General features: G+C 49.7%; 1 protein-coding gene across 1 annotated transcript in view; it reads right to left on the bottom strand.

Annotated features, from left to right (window-relative positions):
* The window catches only part of LOC137547362 (alcohol dehydrogenase 1-like), a 141,135-nt gene that overhangs the window by 67,866 nt on the left and 56,517 nt on the right, over nt 1–16,752 (bottom strand). The window contains exon 5 of the mRNA XM_068270888.1: nt 2,844–3,063. Coding sequence (XP_068126989.1) covers nt 2,844–3,063 — 220 coding nt within the window. The remainder of the gene's footprint in view (nt 1–2,843; nt 3,064–16,752) is intronic.

Genomic DNA, 16,752 nt, shown 5'->3' with positions numbered 1-16,752 from the left:
AAGTAGGTTAAAGGAAACCTGAGATGAAATAAAATAAAAGTTTTATACATACCTGGGGCTTCCTCCAACCCCCTAAGCACCAGTTGCTCCCACTCTGTCTTCCTCCACCTCCTCGCTTGCTCAGTAGAAGACCAGTTAGCTTGGCCGAGTTGGGTCATATTGCGCATGTGCAGCCAGGCCGTGTGCCCATGCCCCACTGTGCTCCCGTAGCCAGGAGCGCTCTGCCCCTGCGCAGTACTACTGCGCAGGTGCACAACGCTTCCTGCCGCTGGAGCGAGATGGGGTGCACAGGCGAACTGCACCTGCGCCAACTGGCCCCGACTTGCCAAGCTAATGAAGCTTCCACCGAGCAAGCGAGGAAGTGGAGGAGGATGGCATGGGAGCAGTTGGCGCAAATGGGGCTGGAGGAAGCCCAGGTACATTTAAAACGTTTATCTTATTTTGTCTCTGGGACACTTTAAGTATCATAGTGAAATTATTCCAACACAGTAAACATCTTAAACCTTTTATTTCTTTTGCATGTGTAACATGCTAACCATTCACAACATCCTCTCAAAACCACAGCCTGTGGTGCCTTTATAAAAATCTGGCACACACACCCCCTATTGCTTTCTGCTTCTGACCTTTTTTCTTTTATCAAAACAATCGGTCCTGTATAGTTGTGAGCATTCCTTCTCAATCCTCAGTAACAAAGTCGAGCACATTGCATCCCTAAAAACATTTAACATCTACCCATTTGTGCCTTATGGATATACAGGGTTTGGACAAAATAATGGAAACACCTTGAAAATCAACAAAATATATTTTAATATGGTGTAGGTCCACCTTTTGCGGCAATTATAGACTCAATTCTCTGAGGTATTGATTCATACAAATTGTGAATTGTTTCCAAAGGAATTTTAGCCCATTCTTCAGTTAAAACATCCTCCAGTTCTTTTAGAGACGATGGCGATGGAAATCGATTTGTTACTTGAATCTCTAATAATGACCATAAATGCTCAATAATGTTGAGGTCTGGAGATTGTGGTGACCAGATGAGATACTCAACTTCATTAGAATGTTCCTCGTGCCATTCTTTAACAATTCTAGCTGTATGGATTGGGGCATTTTAATCTTGAAAGATGGCATTCCCCTCCGGAATCTGCGGGCGTTTTCCAGCCAGCGCACACCATGTGCGCTGAAGCAGAAGGAAATGTAATTATCCGTGGGCGATTTCCAGCAGGAAATCGCCACAGTCACAGAAACAAAGCACCCAGTATAACTTTACAGAGGAGAATTCAAACCGGCAGATGGAGCTGTGGAGTGCAGAGGAATAAACCCTCTGCACAGCCACAGATGCCAGATGGAATTGCACGATTAAGCAAGATAGAACAACAGAGGAGAATACCAACCAGCAGATGGAACTGCGGAGTACAGAGGAACAAGTCCCCTGTACTTCCACAGATGCCAGATGGAAATTGCCCAACTAATGTAATGATCTGCGGGCGATTTCCAGCCAGCGCACACCATGTGCGCTGAAGCAGATGGAAGTCACCACAAAAACAACAAATCAGAAGAAAGAAAAAACAGAGACAGACAATATGAATGTCTACCTTGTGATGGTAGACATATCACATCATAGCAGGCCAGAATGAGAAAGCTAATCGCAAGAGAGGCAATTGCTATCAGCGACACAAGACTGAGCAAAGACAGAACGTGAACTGAATAAAGAAGACACAGCAATTAACCACAATCTGAACGCCAAGGAAAATAACAAAGAACTCGGTAAACGCGGTCCCCGCACGATATGCGCAACAGAGAAAAGCGCGTTTATGGTACGGCCACCGCACGTGAAGCGTAACAGTGGCAAAACGTACCAACCTTAACTAACATATGAACACAGAAAATGACGACAGACAAATAACGCAAACGCTTGCTAATCGGTTGCCTCACACCAGACAACAGCAAGCGTTCGTGCTAGACAAGACAGTAACCAGTAGCAACCGCAGCTAAGGTTATACTCCAATAGTCAGACAAGGGAGATCCACCACCTCTACCACTAGGGCGAATGCGATCTAGGAGCGAGACCAAGCGATTCACTGTCAACCACCGCCGGTGACAGTACAATCGCAAGGACAAGACAATACAGACAGGAATACACAGTACAAATAAAACAGAACCTAACCGTACTATAAGAAGTGCAGAATGCACTCCCCAAATATAACTACACTAGAATATTCACACAGAATACAAAAAGGCTGAGGCTCCAAGGTAAGTTTCCCTAATCAGAAAACTATGTCGAGCAAGTAATTCTGGGAGGAAATGACATTTATACTAGAAACCTTCAAAGGAAGCAGATAAGCAATTTGCATGACAAGTGGATGCAAATCAGTCAGCCTTTCAAACTGACAAAAAGGACTCTTTTCCCTGCACTGAACTATGCAAGCTGCATAGGAAACAAAGCAGTCCAGGGAAAAAAGTCTAGCAGAGTGGATTCTGACACTAGGCCCTTCAAGCCTAAAACACCGAAACAGTCTGAAAAAAAAAGGAAAATGATTGGCAGTACCACAGGTCGAGAAATGGTCTAGAAGTAGGAGTATGGAGGGTCATCCTATATATATATATATATATAATATATATATATATATATCAAGTTATTCATCATAATTGCTAATCTGAAAACAGGCTCTGAAACACCAAAGGCTGATTTCAGGTGGCTATGGTTTCTACATTTTTGATGCAGGGATTCAATTATATTAAAGCGTTTTGATACATTTAGGTCAAGGCTAAAGTAATCATAGTCATCACGTTATTCAATAAATTAAATGTCATTTAGAAAAAGGGAAATATGCAGGCAGACATACTTTTGCAGTGTTGATGACTGTTCCGTAGCCAGTGGAGAATCCACATGCAATCAGGCACACTTCATCCAGATTTGCTTTAGGGTCAATCTTTTCACAGGCAAATTCATCCACAACAGTGTATTCAGTGAATGTACTGCAGGACATGAAGTTGTAGATTTGCTTTCCATTAATAGAAAATCTGGTGGTTTGGTCAAGCATAACCCCTTTGTTTTTGCCAACACTGCAACACAGAAACATTCAGAAAAGATTATACAACAGTAATTATTACATTTTATAAATGAATGCACATCTTAGAAGGCAAGGTGAAAAATGCATAAGTTCTATTTAGTCTGTCATCATTGGTTGTCAGGGCTGTAGTCAAGCTTTGTGCTGCCAAAGACACCATTAATTGATAATGATGTCTGATATCTCCAATAAAATAAGATCAGCAGCACCACTCTTGAAAAAATAGCTCTTTATTCGGACACATGTTCGGACATCTGTTTTCTACTGATAAATAAGCTGTTAGCTAGCACTAGTCTAGCTAGTATATGTGCCCCCCCCCCCCCCCCCAGTTGCACAGAATCCCCCGATCAGACCGCTTATACATTACCCAGCCAGGATCCATCAATCGCCGCAGCTTCCCCGCATATTTCCAGTCTTCTCTATGGGGAGGATTGGGTCTGCGCATAACGTCATGACATTGATGACGTCATGTACGATCCTCCCCATAGAGTAGAGCGGAGCTGTCCGGGAAGCTGCGGCAATCGATGGATCCTGGCTGGGTAATGTATAAGCAGACTGATCGGGGGACTCTGGGCAATGGGGGGGTGGGGGGGGGGGGGTAGGGCGGCTACATATACTGGCTAGCCTAGTGCTAGCTAACAGCTTATTTATCAGTTGAAACAGTTTTATAGTGGCGGACTCCTGAGGACAGCAAAACCTCTTGAGCGGCGTAACGCTCAGGAGGTTAATGAATAGTATATTGTACATTACCAATAGGACTTATTGAATAAAATTTAAAATGATTTCAGAGAAGATTCAGACCTTAGAACGTTTTTTCAGGCTGTTTTTGCATATGTGGATTGATCTAAAATGTTTCCCTGATGGAGCTCAAAGTGTTTCCAGAGTGAGTGTTCTACTTGATAATGTTTTAGGTGTTATTGGTGCCATCAAATAAAGAGAATAGAGATTGCCGTCTCCTCTGTCAGCAACAGATACAAGCTACAGAGTCATCAAATCAGCGGAGAGGATTAATGGGAAACTCCTACCCCACTTGACCTCCTCTACAACTCCAAACTGCGCTCCAGAGCAGTGAGCAGGGGCGTTGCTAGGATCCTGAGAGATCCGGGGCACTTTTGGGCAGTCTAGCCGAAAAATGGGTGTGGTCATACACCGGATTGTGGGTTCGGTCACAGGTTGAGCCAAATTTACATGAATTTAACAGCAGTAGGCCTGCCCAGCAAAATGTTGGATGAGGCCCCCTTCTTCATTAATAAAAGAAAAACAATGCAGCATATCACATAAATAGGCAGTGTCACTTAATACTTTAACTAAGCAGTGTTACCTGGCTCCTGTGCTGGCTGGTCTGCCTGTCTGCTGGGCATGGGCAAGCTGGCCTGCTGCCAGTCCCCCCATATCATTCCCTAACCTTCTAGTGGACCCCCTCCCATGCTCTCACGGACCTCCCATTGAGGCTCCACAACTATCAGCATGCCCCCACAGAATAACCACAGCTCCCTGCATGCCCCCATAAAGGCATCACAGTGCCTAGCATGGCATCACAGCACCCAAAATGCCCATATAGAGACCCTATAGTGCCATGCTGGATGCCATGGTGCCATTTTGGGTGCTATGGTGCCTCTATGGGGCACACTGGGTGCTGTGTAGTGCTATGCTGAGTGCTGTGGTGCTTCTGTGGGGCATGCTGGGTACTGTGTAGTGCCATGCTGGGTGCTGTGGTGCCTCTACTCTGCCTGGGGGACATCCGGGGCACCCCAGAATAGATAAGGGGCATGTGCCACTGATCTTTGGGGCTAGCAACGCCCCTGGCATTCAGAATCGCCAGTGACCCCTCACACCAGTGGCGGACATACGGCCGTGCAGGCCGTGCCGCCGCACGAGGGCCCCTGAAGTTCTGCTGCTTCAGGGGCCCATTAAGTATTGCAGGTTTTTTTTTATTTTATTTTTTTTATGTTTTTTTTTTTTAACCTGGGGGGCCCAACTCCTGTCCTCCCCCCTCACCTTGCCCCCCCCCCCCCTCATGCGGCGGGAGAGCGGAAAATACAAGAAGTCTCCGGCCGGGGCGGCAGCTGCCGCTTGGTCTCCAACTTGGAGACATATCGGAAACTAAGCAGCAGCTGCCTCTAGCGTCTGCTGCAGCCCCGGCCGGAGACTTCCTGTATTTTCTGCTCTCCCGCCGGCTGCAGCGCATACCGGGAGGGGGGCCCCGAGGTGAGTGAGGGAGGATAGGAGTCGGGCCCCCCACCCGGATAGCTACCCACCCGGCTACCTTACCTACCCACCCGGCTACCTAGCCCGCTACCTAACCAGGCTACCTACCCACCCACCCGGCTACCTAGCTACCCACCCGGCTACCTAACCACCCTGCCGGCTATCTACCTGGCTACCTACCCACCCGGCTACCTAACCACCCTGCCGGCTATCTACCTGGCTACCTACCCACCCGGCTACCTAACCACCCTGCCGGCTATCTACCTGGCTACCTACCCACCCGGCTACCTACCCACCCGGCTACCTAGCTACCCACCCGGCTACCTAACCACCCTGCCGGCTACCTACCTGGCTACCTACCCACCCGGCTACCTAGCTACCCACCCGGCTACCTAACCACCCTGCCGGCTATCTACCTGGCTACCTACCCACCCGGCTACCTACCCACCCGGCTACCTAGCTACCCACCCGGCTACCTAACCACCCTGCCGGCTATCTACCTGGCTACCTACCCACCCGGCTACCTACCCACCCGGCTACCTAGCTACCCACCCGGCTACCTAACCACCCTGCCGGCTACCTACCTGGCTACCTACCCACCCGGCTACCTAGCTACCCACCCGGCTACCTAACCACCCTGCCGGCTATCTACCTGGCTACCTACCCACCCGGCTACCTACCCACCCGGCTACCTAGCTACCCACCCGGCTACCTAACCACCCTGCCGGCTATCTACCTGGCTACCTACCCACCCGGCTACCTACCCACCCGGCTACCTAACCACCCACCCGGATACCTACCCACCCGGATACCTACCTACCCACCCGGCTACCTACCCACCCGGCTACCTAACCACCCACCCGGCTACCTACACACCCACCCGGCTACCTACCTACCCACCAGGCTACCTACCTACCTACCCACCCGGCTACCTACCAACCCACCAGGCTACCTACCCACCCACCCAGCTACCTAACCACCCACCTACCCACCCACCCACCAGGCTACCTACCCACCCGCCTACCCAGCCACCCACCAGGCTACCCACCCGGCTACCCAGCCACCCACCAGGCTACTTACCCACCCGGCTAAGGGCTACCTACCTACCCACCCGGCTGCCTACCTACCCACCCGGCTACCTAGCTACCCACCCGGCTACCTAACCACCCTGCCGGCTATCTACCTGGCTACCTACCCACCCGGCTACCTACCCACCCGGCTACCTAGCTACCCACCCGGCTACCTAACCACCCTGCCGGCTATCTACCTGGCTACCTACCCACCCGGCTACCTAACCACCCTGCCGGCTACCTACCCACCCGGCTACCTACCCACCCACCCGGCTACCTACCCACCCGGCTACCTAACCACCCACCCGGCTACCTACCTACCCACCAGGCTACCTACCTACCTACCCATCCGGCTACCTACCAACCCACCAGGCTACCTACCCACCCACCCAGCTACCTAACCACCCACCTACCCACCCACCCACCAGGCTACCTACCCACCCGCCTACCCAGCCACCCACCAGGCTACCCACCCGGCTACCCAGCCACCCACCAGGCTACTTACCCACCCGGCTAAGGGCTACCTACCTACCCACCCGGCTGCCTACCTACCCACCAGGCTACCTATCCACCCAACCACCCATGGGAGCTGCGCGCCGGATGGAGGCTGGGACAGGAGGTCTGCTGCTGCAGGTGAGTAAATGTTTTTTTTTATTATTTATTTTAGCAGGTGTATGTTCTGGGCAGGTCTGCCACATGATTGCGTGTATGTTCTGGGCAGGTCTGCCACATGATTGCTTCGCGCGCCGCAGGTTATAGCTGCACCCATTTTTTGACGCGGCGCGCTTCGCGCGCCGCAGGTCAGGGGGGCCCACAATTGATTTTTTGCACAGGGGCCCACTGCTGCCTGTGTCCGCCACTGCCTCACACCTAGGCCACCGCTTCTTCACTCAGCTCCTGTCAGACCAAAGGTTTTGGACTATCTCCATCAGGACCTCAAGGCACAGGAATACAATTTCCCCCTCTGCTGTCAACCTCTTGAACTCTTAGGGCTGCCTGTGATCAATGGCCGCTGTTTACCATAAACGATTAACTGAATATTAAATGTCTGCCTCTTTAATGTATCCTGCCTTACACTGCTGTTATTGTGTCTACCTCCTACTCTTGAGTGCTTTATGTGCCAAATCATATTCCTGGCACGATCCAGTCATGCTTGTCACATTTCTGATTCTGATTCTAATAATACAATTATTAGGTTATTAGAAATGTAATTGTGCCAGAGAGGCTCTTAAAGGATACCAGAGCCCAAATTAATTTGAGAAACGGGGGGAGCAGGCACGTATGGTTAGCTCAATAAAAAAAAAGGGGTAAAACCTTTAAATATCTATTGCACATCTTATGCAGGTGCTAGCACTGGTAATATAGACAAGCAGACAAAAAATAGCACAACAAGCACTGACCAGTCTATGCTGCACCATGCAATATATTGGAAAAATAATAGACGGGAGGTGTCTGGGATACAAAATGTGCTGTCCGAGTTGTGGGGAGGCCCCAACTGCGGCAGTACGACCGCTTCCTGGAACCTCACGGTTGTTATGGTTTAACTGTACCATGGTACCAACACTAGGTGCCATGGTACTATTTATGCAGCCTGCCTGCCACACAGCAGGAGCACAATCTCCTGCTGCCTGTGCTACCACCGCCAGGGTGCATCTACCTACTCCTCCTACTGCTGCTGTCTGTTCTACCCACCGCCAGGGTCCACACAGAACTGTATTTTCTGCTGCCAGTCTGCTGCCACCAGCTATTACGCCACCACAATAGCTGTATTTTGTTGGGAATTTTTTTTGTAATTTTTTTGAAATGTCTGGGCTGAAAACTGTGATGTCCCAGTTGTGCATTATACTTTGGACACAAAGGGCTTGATTCACAAAGCGGTGCTAACCTACTTAGCACGTCTAAAGTCTTTAGACGTGCTAACCAGGGTGCTAAGTAGGTTAGCACCGGATTTCTCAATCAGATCGTGCGCTAACTTTGCGCGCGCAAAGTTTTATGCGCGCAAAGTTTTATGCGCGAAAAGCTCGTTTAGACGTGCTAAGGGGGTTTTCACAGGCGTGCTAACAGTTAGCACCGCTTTGTGAATCAAGCCCAATGTGGGCTGCACGACCGCTGGAACCTCCTGATGTTAATTTACAGCCATTTCTTTCTTCTTCTTTTTTTTTTTTTTGTATTATAACTCTCCACAAAAACAATTACTGTTTTTCTTTAAAAAAAAAAATGATGCTTCATGCATCATTTACTATAAAAGACATTTTGGAAGCAATTTAAAGGCCGCTTCCGGTTTTCAATCCGGATATCCAGATTACCCGAATAATGGGTTCGGATATCCGGATCCATTTGGATTACTAAACGGTTCGAATTCAGCTATCCGGATTTATCCAGATATTTTGCAATCCGGATCCGGATCAACACGGATATCAAAAGGAGGTATCCGAGCACCACTGGTTGTTGTAGGCTTATAGAAAACACATTAGTCCAGCTTGCAGAAACTCGTAAAGATCCACCTGACAATATAGCCAGTTCCTTAGTTGTCAACAGATTACTTGCGATTTAGCCATTAACAGTTGCAACACATTATAGATGATAATAGTCACCCATTTATAAATTGAAGTTGCACAGCAAGACATAATCTTCTACTTTGAAAAACATCAGCACATTGCTGCCACCATAAGATAGCATTTCATATGCAAATATGTTGAAACTTAACAAGCGCTATACCAGTCAGTAGTTTAATACTCTTGCAACGGACATCAAAAGACCGGCATTATATTCCGTATCACCAGCCATAATGCATCATATTCAGTCAAGCTTAAAGGGAAGGTCCAAGCAAAAAAAAAAAATGAGTTTCACTTACCTGGGGCTTCTACCAGCCCCATGCAGCCATCCTGTGCCCTCGTAGTCACTCACTGCTGCTCCAGCCCCCCGCTGGCAGCTTTCTGACCTCGGAGGTCAGGGCCGAATTGCGTACATTTTTACACATTCCCGCTAGTGCAGGAACATTAACACATACATTTTTACGCGTTAGTGGTGCAACGAGTAAATTTTTGTTCCTGCACTAGCTGGAATGCGTAAAAATGTATGCAATGTGGCCCTGACCTCCGAGGTCAGAAAGCTGCCAGCGGGGGACTGGAGCAGCAGAGAGTGACTACAAGGGCACAGGATGGCTACATGGGGCTGGTAGAAGCCCCAGGTAAGTAAAACTCATTTTTTTTTTTTGCTTGGACCTTCCCTTTAAGTTGATCAATCAAAATTGCATCGATTGCTCAGTCACAGTTATACTTATCAGAATAATCAGTGTATTGCTCATCTTTGCAATGGAAGGTAGATGTCCCCGACGTCGGCTGTATGCCAGGCTGGCACTGTATCATAGCAGGTGCAATAAGTAGGCCATATTAGTAGTGCTGTTCACGGCGTGGAGCCTGCTCCCGGGCCTGGGTATGAGGCAAGCCAGTAACATGTGATCCGCATTTACACGTTTTGCCATGCCCCGGGGCTTCTTCAGAACGTTATCACGTGGTGTAGGTCAGAGTTCCGCAACCCTGTCCTCAAGGCCCACCAACAGTACATGTTTTGCAGGAAACCACAAACATGCACAGATGAGGTAATTAATGTCTCACCAGAGCTGATGAACCACCTCTGTGGATATCCCCAAACATGCACTGTTGGTGGGTAGAGATGGCCTGAATGGTTCGCCGGCAAACGGTTCCCGGCGAACTTCCGGTGGTACGCGATTGCGGAGAACCACAAACTTTTCCGTAAGTTCGGTTCGCCCCCATAATGCACCATTAGGATCAACTTTGACCCTCTACATCACAGTCAGCAGGCACATTGTAGCCAATCAGGCTACACTCCCTCCTGGATCCCCACCCCCCCTTATAAAAGGCAGGCACCGCTGGCCATTATACTCACTCGTGTGCCTGCAGTAAATAAAGTAGGGACAGCTGCTGCAGACCCCTTTCATAGGGAAAGATTAGTTAGGCTCTTGTAGACTTGTTAGCTTGCTCCTTGCTGATTCTTATTGCTAAAATAGTACCCCACAACAGCTCTTTTGAGAGTTAATCTTGTTCTTGTGATCTATTTTTTTTTCTGTGTGTCCCACTGACACTTGTGTTGCATAGACAGCCTTGATAATTCATACTGTGTGTGCCACTGCCAGGCCCTGTGTGTGTGACAGGTGCACATTGTCATACCCATTACTGCATATACCTACCTACCTGTTGTTCACAGTGCACCCACCTACCTACGTGAGCTGAGGCAACGCAGTGCCACTGTGCCTGTCCGCTAGCTGTCTGTGTGTGACAGGTGCACATTGTAATACCCATTACTGCATATACCTACCTACCTGTTGTTCACAGTGCACCCACATGCCTACGTGAGTTGAGCGCACACAGTGTCACTGGGCCTGTCCGCTACCTGTCTGTGTGTGACAGGTGCACATTGTAATACCCAGTACTGCATATACCTACCTACCTGTTGTTCACAGTGCACCCACCTACCTACGTGAGCGCACGCAGTGTCACTGTGAATGTCCGCTACCTGTCTGTGTGTGTGTGACAGGTGCACATTGTAATACCCATTACTGCATATACTTACCTACCTGTTGTTCACAGTGCACCCACCTACCTACGTGAGTTAAGCGCACGCAGTGTCACTGTGCCTGTCCGCTACCTGTCTGTGTGTAACAGGTGCACATTGTAATACCCATTACTGCATATACCTACCTACCTGTTGTTCACAGTGCACCCACCTACCTACGTGAGCACACGCAGTGTCACTGTGCCTGTCCGCTACCTGTCAGTGTGTGACAGGTGCACATTGTAATACCCAGTACTGCATATACCTACCTACCTGTTGTTTACAGTGCACCCACCTACCTACGTGAACGCACGCAGTGACACTGTGCCTGTCCACTACCTGTCTGTGTGTGTGTGACAGGTGCACATTGTAATACCTAGTACTGCATATACCTACCTACCTGTTGTTCACAGTGCACCCACCTACCTAAGTGAGTGCACGCAGTGTGATATACCACTCCGTGCATACCTGCTAACTGCACCTGTGTGACTGCACATTGTATTAGTCAAGTCAGTGAATACCTTTTACTTCATCCCCCCGATATGGACACAATGGACAAAACAGGCAGAGGTAGAGGCAGACCCAGAGGAAGGCCACCCGGCAGGTCTGTGCGAGGTCATGTTGATGTGATTTCGTGCGGCCCTGGACCAAAGTACAGTGCTCAGAAGAAGGCACATCCCATCAACTCCCAAGATTGTCAGGACATGGTTGACTATTTAACACAGAACACCTCATCTTCCGCAGCCACCAGCGCTACTACAAGCACCACATCCATTGCATTTGACACTTCGCAGGAGTTAATTGGTGGGGAATTAACTGATTCACAGCCATTATTGTTACAACCAGATGAAGGCGCTAAGCAAATTACACCACCTCATATGTCTGAGTTAGGCGGCGACACTATGGATGTAACGTGTGAAGATGATGAAGTACCTGCTGCTGGTGCAGTTTTTGAGGTGTCTGAGGCAAGCGAAGCCGGGCAGGATGATTATGATGATGACGATGATACGGATCCCACATATGTTCCCAATAGAGAAGATGAACAGGGGGACAGTTCAGAGGGGGAGTCAGAGAGGAGTAGGAGGAGCCGAATTGCTGAAAGAAGCAGGGGGAACTCTTCATCAGAAACAGCTGGTGGCAGTGTCTGGCGCCATGTATCGCCACCTATGGACAGCCAGCCAACATGCCCTTCAACGTCAGCTGCTGATGCCACCATAGTGCCATCACCCCAGGGGGGCTCAGCGGTTTGGACATTTTTTAATGTGTCTGCCTCAGATTGGAGCAATGCCATCTGTTCTCTCTGCCTCCAAAAATTGAGCCGTGGAAAGGCCAACACTCATGTAGGGACAAGTGCCTTACGAAGTCACATGGAGAAAAGGCACAAACTGCAATAGGAAGAGCACCTGAGCAAAAGCAGCACACAAAAGAAAAACCACCCTCCTTCTCCTCCTTCAGGTGCAGCATCTTCAGCCGCTTTCTCTCTTGCACCTTCACAGCCACCCTCCTCCACTCCGCCTCTGCCCTTGAGCTGTTCCTGCTCCTCCGCCCACAGCAGCCAGGTGTCCGTGAAGGAAATCTTTGAGCAGAAGAAGCCAATTTCTGCCAGTCACCCCCTTGCCCGGCATCTGACAGCTGGTGTGGCGGAACTGTTAGCTCGCCAGCTGTTACCATACCAGCTGAAGGCCTTCCGTAAATTTGTGGCCATTGGGACACTGTAGTGTAAGATGCCAGGCCGCAATTATTTCTCTAAAAGGGCGATACCCAAATTGTACCGTGAAGTTGAGAGGCAAGTGGTGTCATCTCTAGCACACAGCGTTGGGTCAAGGGTCCACCTGACCACGGATGCCTGGTCTACCAAGCACGGTCAGGGCAGGTACATAACTTACACAGCCCATTGGGTCAACCTGGTGACCGATGGCAAGCAGGAAGTATGTGGCTGTGCAGCGGACCAACTTGTGACACCTCCACGGCTTCCAGACAGTCCTCCTGGCTGCCACCTCCTCTCCTCCTGCTACATCCTCTTTGCTGTCGTCCTCCTCCTTGGCTGAGTGGCAGTCCAACTCTACTGGTGCTGCAATCTCCTCTCCAGCTACACAGTCTCATCTCCCCAGGGCCTATGCTGCATGCCAGGTACGACGGTGTCACGCCATCTTAGACATGTCTTGCCTCAAAGCGGAGAGTCACACTGGACCAGCTCTCCTGGCTGCTCTAAACAAACAGGTGGATCAGTGGCTGACCCCGCACCAGCAGTAGATCGGCAACGTGGTGTGTGACAATGGCAGCAATCTCCTTTCCGCTTTGAATTTGGGAAAGATGACACATGTACCCTGCATGGCGCATGTGCTGAATCTAGTCATTTAAAGATTTGTGTCAAAGTACCCAGGCTTAGAGGATGTCCTGAAGCAGGCCAGGAAGTTGTGTGGGCATTTCAGGTGGTCTTACATGGCTATGGCACGCTTTGCGGACATTCAGCGGAGAAACAAGTTGCCGGTGAGATGCTTGATATGTGATAGCCCAACTCGCTGGAGTTCGACCCTGGTCATGTTCTCTCGCCTGCTAGAACAGGAGAAAGCTGTCACCCAGTACCTCTACAATTTCAGTAGAAGGACACAATCTGGGGAGATGGGGATGTTCTGGCCCCTGAACTGGACACTGATGCGAAATGCAACCAACCTGGTAAGTCGCAGTGAAGGCACCATCAGCGACTTGATCCCATATGCTTACTTCCTGGAGCGTGCCATGCATAGAGAAGTGGATCAAGCTGTGAAGGAGCGTGAAGGGGAACAGTTATGGCAGGAACAGTTGTGGGAGCAATTTTCATCAGAATCAGATGTTTCCTCAACACCTGCGGCAGCACAGAGGGGGGAGGAGGAGGAAGAGTCGAGTGGGGAAGAGAAGTCAGACTCGGATGATGAGGAAGGTGTTTCTTTGTAGGAGGCGGCGGCAGAAGAACAACCACAGCAGGCGTTGCAGGGGGCTTGTGCTGCTCGACGTTCATGTGGTATTGTTTGTGGCTGGGAGGAGGAGGAGGACTTACCTGACATCACTGAGGAAGAGCAAGAGGAGATGAATAGTACGTCTGGATCCAACTTGTGGCGGACATGTTACCAACTCACCAGAAGGTAGAAAGGATGCAGCACATGCAGAACAAGCTGGCAACTATGCTTTACAATGCGTTTAAGGGTGATGTCACAGCACAACGCAATAAAGGTACCACTGCCAGTAATCCTCCTCCTATGTCCAAGGACAGGATGATCCAGCGATCTCATGGTGATGTCGGACATGCGGACATTCTTTAGTCCAACTCCTCGCTTAAGCGCTTCCGGATCCACCCTCCACCAACGCCTGAACCGGGCAGGTAGCCAACTACCTGGCCTTAAGTGTGGATGTAGACACTGTGAGCAACGATGAACCCTTGGACTACTGGGTGCGCAGGCTTGACCTGCGGCAAGAGCTGTCCCAATTTGCCATCCAACTTCTATCTTGCCCTGCCTCAAGCATCCTGTCAGAAAGGACCTTCAGTGCAGCTGGAGGCTGTAACGATTGGTGTAACAGTCTGATTACCGGTGATCTGCAGTATCACCGAGAATGCAGATATATACCTGATTATTGATGATCTGCAGTATTACCAATAATCAGATATATCTCTAACCTCTGGACACCTGAGTGATAAGAGTGTTTGGTGCAACAGTAATACTTTGAGGGAAGCACCCGGAAGAAGGGTGCTAAGCAGTGACGGATACTGCTAGAGATCAGGTTCCTTCCACAGGTCTGATGCTCCCCAAAGGGCGGAGCTAGGCTGAGAGTGGGAAGGACAGAACATGAGTGACACCAATTGAGGAAGTGTCACTGACAGATCTGTGAACTATCTCTTTACAGGAGATAGTTCTCGAGGTCGGGCAGGCCAGGTCGTTAACACACGGACAGATAAAGTACAGAGACAGTATACAGATGCAGAATCTTGAGACTAGCAGAGTTTGGCAACAGAGTATCAGAATGACAAAGGTACAGAATCAGAGATCAGAAGAATGGTCAGGAAAGCAGAAGGTCATAACAGATAATCAACAATGCCTAGGCTTGAGTGTGAGCTCCAAGATTCTTAACACTCCGGGAACTAGACTAGATAATAATAATATTAATACAGATGGTACAGAATTCCTAGACTAAGGTGTGAGTTCCTTGATCATCAGCACCTTGGAAACTGGTCTAGATAATAACACAGATAATAACAGAATTCCTAGACTAAGGTGTGAGCTCCGTGATCATTAACACCTAAGAAACTGGTCTAATAAACACAGATACTGACAAGGTCTGAGTGCTACCACGTAGTGATCGCAACGCCAGACACCAGAGAAATGACCAGCACCCAGTATATATACACCAGCACTCCCCTAAGTGCTGGACCAATGAAAACTGCTGAAATTGTCAGCTGAGCGGCTTGGTCAGCTGACCCCCTTCTGACTGTCATAAAGGCCCTGCCTCTCTGCGCGCGCATGCGTCCTCCTGAACCAGTGTGGACTATCAGCCCCAGCCACACCAGACATGTGTTGTAATGTTTCTGCTGTGTTGGATGCCGAATCCGACGCACCGCTGTCCGTGCGTGCAGCGTTTTCTCCGCATTCAGCATTACTGATAGGAGCAGGCCTATGCGTGCAACCTGCCGCGTCGGAAGCGGAATCCGCCGCCCTGTTGTTTGGGCATGCGGCGGTTTCTCCACGCTCCGACTGCGGAACGCGGAATCAGCCGCCTTACTCTGAGTACTAGCGGCGGCTTTTCCGCGTTTCCTCACAGAGGCATTGTCACTGAGAAGAGAAATCGCCTAAGTCACAAAAGTGTTCAGTACCTGACCTTTATCAAAATAAATGAGGCATGGATCCCGGAGGGCTACTGCCCGACCGAAGACTAAGTTAGTCCCCACACACAGCATCTCTGCCTGCACGCCGTGTGACTGGCTGCCTGCCCCAAGACTAAGTCACTCCCCACACAGCACCTCTGCCCGCAGGCCGCTTGACTGCCCTCTCTGCCACCACCAACAGGGTCCAGGACTCCAGGCGGATTCCTGAATTTTTAAGGCCGCTATAATAATTTTTCTGGTGCGTGTACATGCCTGCCTAATTTTTCTGGCTACACTACGCCTGCAACAACAAAACAAAAGGCATGTACATGTGCCAATTCCCCTTCGTGATCATTACCTTGCCGCAGTGAAGGGGCTTGCGTAGCACAATGAAACAATGACCGATGGCTATATGAGTGTCTCGGGGGGTGGCACACCAAAGATAATAAGGTTGTTGCTTCATTGTGGACAGTCCAAATTTGATCAGCTGGACAGTCACTGTTCTGTCATTCATCTACCTCAGCCCGCAACCATATCTGCTGGAAAGCCGCCATCACCTGCACTCTCGTCATGGTGTGCAACAGTCCAGCACGGCCGTCACTACACAAACAGCTGTTTGCAGTCACTGCATACCTTTCACTGCATCTTTGACTGCACATTGTATTATACCTGGCAGTCAGTGCATACCTTTTACTTGAATGGATGGCAGACTTGCCCTCCATAACAGATTCTCTTTAAAGGTAGTAAAGTCTATCAGTGGCATACACAGCAGGGCCTCGAAAGTCCTCCTGTATTGTTATTTTTAGTAACTACCTCAGGACGTGCATGTCATGCCTGCTGCCTTCCTTGGATGTGTGGTAGCCGTTCCTGCTCCTTTGCCCACAGCGTGCCTGCCGCCTTCCTTGGATGTGTGGTGGTGGTAGCCATATCTTAGGCTCCCACTCCGGACCGGAATCGAACCAGGATTCCCCGGCCATTACCCATGGTCTCTGGTCAC

The sequence above is a fragment of the Hyperolius riggenbachi genome, chromosome 1, assembly GCF_040937935.1.
Source record: "Hyperolius riggenbachi isolate aHypRig1 chromosome 1, aHypRig1.pri, whole genome shotgun sequence".
Classification (NCBI taxonomy): Eukaryota; Metazoa; Chordata; class Amphibia; order Anura; family Hyperoliidae; genus Hyperolius; species Hyperolius riggenbachi.
The sequence above is the reverse complement of the archived record's forward strand: the minus strand, read 5'-3'. Positions and strand labels throughout refer to the sequence as shown.